Here is a 10,626-nt window from a genome sequence, read left to right as displayed (position 1 = left end):
GGTTTGGGAAGCTCTTGTCAGGCTCCCAGGGACCGAGACAGGGAGGCTAGGGGTACGCTTTGCTTCGTCGACCTCCCGGGGGGTGGTTCGATGGCTGGCAGTGAGGATCCCTCGCCGTGGGGGGGCCCCCGGAGAGGAGATCGGCTTTGCTGTTTTACCTGCCTGGCGACGATATAGCACAACGCACCATCGATTGAGAGTGCTTAGGCTGATGATTATCTGTTGGGTTAACATTGATACATTGGGTCTCGCCTCAACGTTGAGTTGCCGAACACCGTCGTGTAGAGGGTGAGAGCGGCTGTGATAATACCCAGACGATGATGTAGCACAACGCACCGTTGATTGAGAGTGCTTAGGCTGCTGATTATCCTCGACATTGGGTCTCGCCGTGACGCAACGTCGAGTTGCCGAACACCGTTGTGTAGAGGGTGAGAGCGGCTGTGATAAACACCCAGAGAGAGAAAAAACTCTTAGAAGCGGGCTGTTGGGACGGGGCAGGAACCGTCCCGGATCGACCAACCAGCGATGGAATGGCTGGGGTCGGGCCCGAAGGTATTCTTGATCTCCCTGGGGTCTTCCCATGAGGGCCGCTTTGGCTTCCGCCTCGGCTGCTGACGGGGTGGTGGTCTCCTCTTCGATGTCTTCTTCCGTGGGGACGCCTGAGTGGGGGGCGCCGAAACCGGAGGGCGTCGAAGAGGACCAGGGCTGCTGGGAAGCAGAAGGTGTAGAGGGCGGCCGAATCACGCCGAATCACGTCATATCCTCAGTCTGCTTCTTTACTGTTGAGAACTGCGGCTCGACAGTATCACCAAACAGCCCCCCCTTGCGAGATGGGTGCGTCGAGAAAGTGGACTTTCTTGGCATTACTCATCTGTGCAAGGTTCAGCCAGAGGTGTCTCTCCTGGACCACAAGTGTGGACATAGCCCGACCCAGGGCCCGCGCGGTCACCTTGGTCGCCTGTAGAGTGAGGTCGGTGATGGCACGGAGTTCCTGCATAAGCGCTGGGTCGGTCTTACCCTCGTGGAGCTCTCTGATGGACCTGCAGGATGGCCATAGCGTGGAGAGAGGGGACAGCTTGGCCCGCAGCAGCATAAGCTCTCGACACCGAAGATGCCGAAAAAACCTACATGCTTTGGACGGGAGTCTAGGTCGAGCCCCTGGGGGACATCGACGTATCCTCTAGCTGCCCCACCATCGAGGGAAGAAAAGGGCGATGGAACTAGTTGACGTGCACGTGCCGAAAGGGGGCGTTCCAGGTCGTACTAAGTTCCTCATGCACTTCCGGGAAAACACGGCACTGGGGGCGAGTGCGGCTTGGAGCCGCTCTCAAACCCGAGGTACCATGTATCCAGCCGTGAGCGTTGGGAGAGGCAGTGCGGTGCACTGCAACCCAATGCCGGAGGCCCGAAAAATTATGGCTGACATTTCGACATCTGCTTCTTCCTGGGCTCGACCCCCCGAGGGAGGGAGCACCCGAGGAATCGTCGGAGTCAGATGCCAGTACGTCACCCTCCGATGCTACAACGGACATCTCATCATCACGCACCGTTTCCGAATACGTGGTTGAGGAACAAGACGGTGGGACCGTCTCATGGGGAACGGTCAGACGAGCAAAACGAGGTGTGAACGGTCCGCGAGCCGGTGGCTGAGTGCGGGCAGGACGTATCCACAAGGGCTTCCCCAGCGTACTGGAAGCAGACCTCGTGCCTGTCCCCCTCCTCGATGAGTGTGTTGCACCCATGAGAACAGCGGGACATGCTACGCTGGAGAAATTAGCTGTTTTAGAGAAAAAAACTCAAACACTTCTGCAACTGCCGAGATGCCCAGGGGAAGTCGCTGCAGGAAGGGACAGTCCGCTGCACCACGTCGTAAGATTCCAGCAGTAATTCGGCGTAGAGTTGAAATCTCAAAGTCGATCAGTGTGAAGGCTCCGAAGGAAAAAAGGTGAATGAATGCAGCACGCCGTCTCCCTTTTATACCTGGATATCTGGGGGCGGAGTCCGGCATGCACATTTCATTCGCCAATTTCATTGGCCTTTTCTAAAGAAGTCGGAAGCGATAGGTTCTCAAGGACGAACCTCATCTGTCGGCTCGACACAACGACGAGAGACCGACAGAAAGGGAAATACAATTTAAAAGATGCTCACTAATGTAAGATTTTATTTATTTTTTATTATGGAGCGGGTGGACCACTTAGGGAAACTACCATTTTGAGATGATATACCATAACCAGTCATGCTATGTAATCTACAGTTTAATCTATAAATAATAAAAGCAATGCAATGTAATAAATAATTTTACATTTGCTTTGAGCCAGTGCTGCAAGAAAACTTAACACAAGCACAACAATATAGCCCTACCACGCAACTATTGAGCCAAACAGAATGAGTGGAGTGGAAGAGGGCAGTTAAGTGGCTGAACCGGGATACAAACTTCTTGAAAACTAACCCCTCTGGCAGGAGACTGTGGACCTGAACCTCAAACCAAAAAACAGCTTATTATAAACAATACACCATGTCCATTTACCCACCCTCATGGTCATTACGCAGCACATTAAACAAAAAAATGCTGTCGTCACATTAACAGGCTGAGCTGCTGAACCCAGCATCTTACAGTATTAGCACTGGCATACTTTTAGCACATTCGTGATACACTAAGTTAACTTTCCTTTAATATTTGATATTTTTCATTCAATGTGTGTATTCATAGCTTCATTAACTTTCTTAGTTTTTTTTGTTAAGAATATATTTAGCTGTTTAATTATTGTATTTTTTCTGTTACTGTTATCCACCAGTACGCCATGGCAAATTCCATATACATCAACACTACTTGGCAATAAAGAAACGCTGGGAAACACTTCATGGCAGTCTGGGATCAAATATTTCAGAACGTTTAACATTTTTTACACCAAGCCTGGTGTGGTGGGAAAAATCTTTCTCTGTGGTCAAGGTCATTTGTGTACATATTTCAATTCATTCATTACAAGTTTTCAAATGTTGTAAAGTATGTGTAGTATACATTTGTTTGTAAACTGATGTTTATGTACCGTCTTTTTTTTTCTATCTATTTTTTTTTTTGGTCTTGTTGATGCATGTGGAATGTTCTTTGTTATATAGTGCCTGTGGCATTATGCATGCATTTTGCTGACAATAAAGCGTTAAAAAAGTTTTCAAATGTTGCATGCTTCCACGAGATGTCGCCAGACTTCAAGAATACAAAAATGTATGTTGTGTGTGTGTGTGTGGTAGCCTATCTTCATACTTAATATTTATGCATGTTACCCAAATGCGTAAAAGAGGTGTCTGCATTTCCACATTTAACTTCAGTGTTGCTTTAAATACTCTTTTTCTATACTATCCACACAAATTTATTGAAAGAAACGCCTTCAAAAAGAGAACAATGATAGCCTGTTGAATGTATGTACAGTATAGTAGGCTAGCAAGTCCACTGAACCTCAGATAAAGAGATGACGAAGGAGGCGCTCTCCTCAACACTTCAACAGAGGAGAACAAGAAATGTGGACAGGGGTGAACGAGCAGACAGAGACTACTGATGATGGGGCGAAATTCCTCTTTTCTGCCGTTAGAAAGTCCATTCTTTTAACAACTCGCCCTCGTCTTTTGGAGAGGAAAAGCTGTCATGGGAGGTGAGCAGCACTTCTCACACGTATGGATTTATGGACAACCGCGAAACTTCACATTGGATGAAGAACATCTCGAACATGTGTGTCAAGCGCGGCAGATTCATGGAACGTAAACGCGAAACATTGTAACAAAGGCAAGTAAAACACATTCCAGACGGTCATTGTCCTCTGAAGCGGGTCATGATGTTTTTTATGTAACCAGTAATGCCAGCGCGTCAAAATCATTGCAGCTTTTAATAACAGCTGCTGACTTGACCTTTAATAAGGTCGATAGATTTTTATTGTCATTTATAAATGTCCAACCACAAGTTTGAACGGAAATGCTACAACACGTAGAGCCGTGTAATTTTATTTAAATGCCACATTTTGAGATTGAGATCTGTTGTAAAAAACAGTTTTGATTTCTTTGGCAATATTTTCAATGGGTGCTCATGTTTTATGAGGCGTGTTGCAATGTTAAAATGAAATTAGGCGTTATTTTTGTTCATTTTTCCGTGCTAAGGTGGCATAAATGAATTTAGACCCATTTTTAAGTGGATGTTCTAAATGTGTTTAGTTATATTATCACAAGCTAATGATAAATTTCATAAGGCGTCCTGCAGTGTCAGTCAGAAATGATTAAGACAATTGTTGTTTTTGAAAATTGTCGGTGCTGGTTATAGCAGGTTGTCAGAATCATCAGGTCAGAATGTAAATGCATCATCACACTGCAAACAGTAAACAAAACAAGGAGGCTTACTTTACTGAAAGGGTAACTTATTGTTTTAAAAGATTTTGGTCTTTTTGGGTGCTCAAACACTGGTCTGGTCTGAACACTGTGATGGAGTGCAATTTGGATTCAAAGATCGATCTACAGCTGCTGTTTATACTTTAGGCTGATTTATACTGTATAATTAATTTCACCCATTTGGCAACTAAAGCGAACAGCCATTAAAAGTAAAGCTGAACCTGGTAATGGAAAAAGAGGTCTGGATTTCATCAGTCCGGTCTTTTGATGAACCAGTCCAAACATATGCAAGATGCATGGCATACATAGTTTTTTCTATGTGGATCTTACTTAAAGAGTAGGTTGGAATTCATTCATTTATAGGTTTGTTTAAAGGTTTGTTTAGGCAGTTGGTGGCAAACTCCATATTATTAATAACAAAATCTGACCACAAACTTAGTGTTTACATCTGGCTGCATTACTTCGTAGATTTAAAAACTGACTTCTTGCTTACAAGTTCCTCTCTAGCTGAACATCCAAAGCATTTCCCATGAGTTTAAACAAACCAAGCAAGTCAGAAGGATTGTAAATGACATTTTCAGAGTTGTTTAGAAGCCCCTTCCAATAGAGCTTTTGTTGTTCCAGAGTGAACTGGCCACATATAGTCATTTCTCATCTAGCTTTTAGTCCTCATTCCTCCTCCACTGGCATACACTTGGATCCTTTTAGTGATTTATTTACTTTTTTTGGCTTGGTCTTCAAGTACATTGCCTACAATCTGGAAAAATGACCAGTTTTCCCCGACCACCTGTTTTTACAAATAAAAACTAGCAATGTACAGAGACTGTCTTAAATGACCCAAAAACAGCTAACCACGTGCTGTTTAATATCTGGAAGGGTTACCGGCTCAGCTGGGTTATTATGCAATAGTGTATTAAAGGGATACTCCACCCAAAAATAAAAATTCCTTCATGAATCTCCCCCCCACGTTGTTCCAACTCTGTGTAAATTATTATGTTTCTGTTGAACACAAAGAAATATAGGTCTATATTTCTAAAAATGTTAGCAACTGGCATTTCTGGGACATCATTGACTACCATAGTAGGAAAAAATAAAATGGTAGTCAAAGGTGCCCTAGAAATATTTGCTTTCTTAAATTCTTAAAAATATCTTATGTGATATCTACAGAACCTAAACAAAATGATACAATAATTTTTCCTAAGTATGGTAGTCAATGATGTCCCAGAAATGTCAGTTGCATTTTTCCAAATATCTTTCCTTGTGTTCAACAAAACGAAGACATTTATAGAGGTTTGGAACAACTTGAGGGCGAGTAAATGATGACAGAATTGTCATTTTAGGGCAGAGTATCCCTTTAACAAAACATGCAATGCCTCAAAACCATCATTTAATTTTTTACTCATTTACATTTGGCAGATGCTTTTATCCAAAGCGACTTCAATTGCATTGTATTATACACTTAGTTTCTGACTATGTGCAATCCCCTGGGATCGAATCCACGACCTTGGCATTGCTAGTGCCATGCTCTAACCACTGAGCCACAGGAAAGTACTCAGCAATACAACACATCAATAATGATTAGTTTGTGGATAAATGCAGTTATTTAGAATAAGGACATCTATACGGCAGTAAACATCTCATGCCGTAGAATCTTACTGTAGGTTTCTGAGATATTTCTCATCTATTTTTATGGGTTCAAAAGGCTTTTATTTCTTTACTCAACTTGAATACATTACTTTGTACTAAGTGTTTTTTTCTGGATATACAGGAGCCATCACATGTTTTTCCAATTGTGCTTTTCTCTCAGATGTTGAAGGTGCCTATGGTCTAAGCATTTATTAGCAAACAGAAAACAGTGCACCTGTGTTCTTAAATTATTTAAAACAATACCCTGTAGAAGTCCCTGTAGATGAAATATTAATATACACCATTATAACAATCAGCATTCTTAAAAGAAAGAATAGCTCCTGAGAGCATTAGCATTCAATCAAAATATCAAAACAAACTATTTTAGCAGTCTGAAAAAACATAAACCGTTTTTATTTAAGCTTCTTGATTTGAATAAGTTACTAAATGCATGTGACCAAGAGTCCTTTCCTTGACCTTTTTGCTCTTCCCTTTTCTGACCCCCTTTAGGGTGAGGTGTGCACTGGACCACTAGGCAATGAGGAGTCAAAAATCCTGCGATCGGACGTCGACTGCACCTTCCCGTCAACGCCTGCCACGTTTCAGTCTTCACTCCAGGAGAAAAAAAGAGTGTGTGATACAGGGAAAGCTGCGTATCCACTCCATGCCTGGTGCCTTTCTGGTGCTCGGGGGGGTGGTTGTTATTGTTGGCACTGCACTTGCCGTGGCAGGCTACTGGCCATACCGGTCCCATCGCACAACGCTGGACGCGGTAGTGGAAGGGTCCCCAGCCACCGTAGGATGGGAATTAGGGTCCAAAAGCCTGTTTTCTCCAGCAAGTTTGGTTCACAGTGAAAGGATGAAATTACTGGGTCCCGTCATTATGGGAGTGGGACTCTTTATACTTATTTGTGCTAATACGGTCCTCTATGAGAATCGGGACAGGGAAACTCAAATGCTTCTAGCTCAGATGAGGAGTGTGATATGCTCTGTGTCTGCAGCCGTTCCTTCAGCAGACCTTTTACAGGTCAACTCTCTTGCCAGGCACTACCAGTGGGTCAGTAATTTACCTGCAGCCCACCTGAACATTCTCTGCCTGCAGGAATTATCCAGCTCAGAGCCGCTACTTCAAGTCAAGAGCATAGATGAGGAGGACAGCTTACAGCAGAAAGAAACAAAGCACACTGAGGTTCTCCATCATCAGGACTCTTCGTCCACCTCTTCTATTCATTCATCCAACTCCTGCAACAACAGCAAAGTGATCTTTTGTGACAAGGAGCAGGGGACCACGTCTGCACTGGATCTGCAGCTGAAAAGTCATTTTGGACTCAGCAACTGTGTGACCGCATCCTCGATGTCGACACTAGGTGGGTGGGACTATGAGCTCTTCTCCATCCCACCCAGACGGTCCTACAGCATGAGTCACAGGACTAGACCACAGATACTGCCTGGCGATGTGGTGCGTCCAGAGGACAAGTCCATGACCTCCTTGGATCACCACAGATTGCTTCCAAGACAATCCAGCTCGGAGGTGTGTGTGAATATGGTTGGGGTTGACCTTGAATTGATACCTGTGGAAGAGCAAAGAAACAGCAGCTGGCCCCGACTAGACCTCGGAAACGTCAGAAGGTACCTTAAGCTGGAGAATAAAGAGGACTCTGTGGACAGGTTACTGGACCAGCTTGAGCAGCAATGCTTACAGCTAAACAAAAGCTATGGCTCGGGTCCCTTCCAGTGAGGCAAGGTTTAATGATTACATCAGGGTTACTGGATTGGCAAATCTCACAGTCATACGGAAGAGCCTCACAAGGTTATGTACACCTGGAATAATCAAAAGCAGAAATGGGCACACATTTCTTGTGGATATCTTTGCACAGTTTCTGGAATCCCTTGAGGCCAATAGATCTACAAGACCTAGCCAGTTATCTCACTTGACTAGTTTTTGTAACTAGTTTGTTCTGAGATATGTGGCAGATGCAAATGTCACTTGAAAGGTCATAAACATGGTACGTACTGCCCTGGTATGGAAATATTAACATACGTAATGGAGGAACGTAGGGGTGGAGGTATTTTCAAGACATGGGAACCGCTACACCGCATGAATCCCTTAACCTGTGTCTAAATGGGCAACGGCAAGAGATGGTTTGTAACTGTTTCTAAAGCACTGCTTGTTTCCAAGACACAGTAAGCAACATTTCAAGCATCACAGATTAAGGTAAAATAAAGATACAGTATTATCAGTAAGTAGACAGAAGAGACTTCTGAAGTTAGGTTGGCTGGAAGCATGATGCCATGATCTTGATTTATAATGAGATTTGTACTAATGTGTTAGTATTAATGAGTGCTGGTTATTTGACCAATAATACACACTTTATCTGGTTCTTCCTTTGCACATTGTTCGTAAATCTTTGCCAGAGCATTTGCTCTCCTCTTCTTCATCTATGCCTTACGGCGATATAACAGAAGAATAAATAATGAGGGCACACTGCTCTCTTGACTTCATTTTTGAAGGTGATCAGTGTCTTTGCATGCACTAATGCGGGTACATAATTGCTTTCCCTTTAAAGGCTGGAGCCCGACCGAGCCCCTCCTATTTGCAGTGAGAATGTGTGACTTCACTTTTTTTTGTTTACAAAACAATCTCCATCTCTATTTTGTCTGTGTAGCCTGTTTGTATATGCTGTGTTGTATGCCATGTGTTAATGTATACTGAGCAATATCCAGAATCTGACTGACCTATGAGTATTTATGTCAGACCCTTTACACATTTGACATGCCTGTGTTGCAAATAAAAGGCAAAACAAAACCAAATCAAATGCATATGTTTGTTTGCTGTCAATGATGTTTTCTTTGGTAGTTTTGGTAGTAAAATCAGTCGAGATATTAAGATTCCTTGGGACAAAATCTCTAATTAGTCATTTGACTTCTACGACTTAATAGTAATAAAACTTGATCTAATAAACTCTACCTGTTTAACTTTAATACTCTTATAAAATTGTTTACCCTAGTTCTATTTTTTTGCCCATTGTAAAAGGCACTACTTAATTAATTAAAGTAAACTACCTTAAAACTGCAAAAGCAAAACGTCAGACTACACTTGTTGTTTATGGTGCAAATAGATGCTAATACTAAAAATAATAGCGAATTGCAATCTGTTCATCTATTTAGTATATCTAGTAATATTGCATATTACTATTAATCATAACTATGACTTTAAATCTTTAAGAGGCGGTTTCACAGACAGGGATTAGTTTAAATTAGGACTAGGCCTTAAGTAAATTAGGATATTTAAGTCGTTTTTAAAAACATACTTTAGAAAAGGCATAACTGTGTGGATCTTGTGACAAAAAAAATCACACTGATATGTTTTAAGACATGTCAGTGTAAATTGTTTTTGAGACACCTCTAACATTTAAATTAGTCTGAGACTAGGCTTAAACCCTGTCCGGGAAACCACTCCTAAGAGTATAGGAGTTTACAACTGTTGAGTTACAAATGTTACAACTTTAACATTATTTCTTATGATCTAAAAATGTATTAATTATAAAAACAAATTCCTATAGCTCAACCTATAACAATGCAAAGGCCACAGGTTTATGTACTGTATATGCTGTCAAACATGCTTATTGAAAATGTTCTGTGAGGTCCAAAAATCTGAGGCCACTAGATAAATGCTGCTATTTTTAATCTAATATATTTTTAATTACAAATGTTTCATTAGATTGTGTTGTTATATTGACTTTTTTCAAAGAACATCTATCTTCAGTGGAAGCAAGGAAAGCTGAGCTTTTGAACATGAGATTAAATGTTTAGTGTTACAATTGTCAGAATGTTGTTTTCAACAATAATCTCCGCCTTTATAAAGTGTCCTCTGTAGGCTGAATGCACTTGTACCTTTTATCATAGTTTGATAAAAAAATAAGTAAAATAGAAAAATCTAAATGTTAGTACATTGGGTTTTCAGTATAGGTTAGAAGTTGTAGACTAATAGTAGATGTTTGAGGAAAGGAAGTGGGAGAACGAGGAAGGAAAGAGGGATGGAGAAATTCCCTGCTGTAAATATCCTCAGCAGTATTTTTGTCAGGGGCCAACTTTTACCCCCTTATTAGATTTTATGGCTCCTTTCGGGCAGGTATGCAGTCTCTCGTGATCTCTTCTCATTTAATTGGTCATTTATAAGATGGCTTCTGCGATTCTAACAGCTTGTAAAGCTTGCAGGCAAGACCCGAGCCTCATTTTGCCAAAATTCAAAGAGGAAGAGTGTTGTGTAGGTGGTGATGGAGAGGATTGACAGAACTGTTTTGTGTAGAAGGACTTCAGAAATTGTATTTTTAATTTGCGCATTGCACATTGTTGTTTTCAGTGTCACAGCTTGCTGTGCTAATGAAGAATCTGGATTCTGGATTGGCTTATCCAGTCATCGTTTACAGTTGGAGCTTTTTATTATACTGTATAAGTAGTTTGGTGGTTTGGTTACATTTTAAACTGAAAGGGACAGTTCAACTGAAAATAAAAATAATTTTAATGTTAATTACCCTCATGTCATTCAGAAGTTGCATATGACGTTTTCTTCTGTGGAACACAAAAGAAAATATTTTGAGAACAGTCAAGTGGTCTCGTGTCCATACA

General features: G+C 41.9%; 1 protein-coding gene across 1 annotated transcript; it reads left to right on the top strand.

Annotated features, from left to right (window-relative positions):
- The first annotated feature begins 3,359 nt into the window (after nucleotides 1–3,359).
- Nucleotides 3,360–8,842, top strand: tmem200b (transmembrane protein 200B). The gene is made up of 2 exons (XM_057354961.1): nucleotides 3,360–3,778; nucleotides 6,508–8,842. The coding sequence occupies exon 2, from the start codon at nucleotides 6,536–6,538 to the stop codon at nucleotides 7,733–7,735; it is 1,200 nt and encodes a 399-aa protein (XP_057210944.1). The 5' UTR covers nucleotides 3,360–3,778; nucleotides 6,508–6,535; the 3' UTR covers nucleotides 7,736–8,842.
- Nucleotides 8,843–10,626: the final 1,784 nt, after the last annotated feature.

The sequence above is a fragment of the Triplophysa rosa genome, linkage group LG16 (genome assembly GCF_024868665.1).
Source record: "Triplophysa rosa linkage group LG16, Trosa_1v2, whole genome shotgun sequence".
NCBI lineage: Eukaryota > Metazoa > Chordata > Actinopteri > Cypriniformes > Nemacheilidae > Triplophysa > Triplophysa rosa.
Note: the sequence above shows the minus strand (reverse complement) of the source record. Positions and strands in the feature narration are given on the sequence as shown.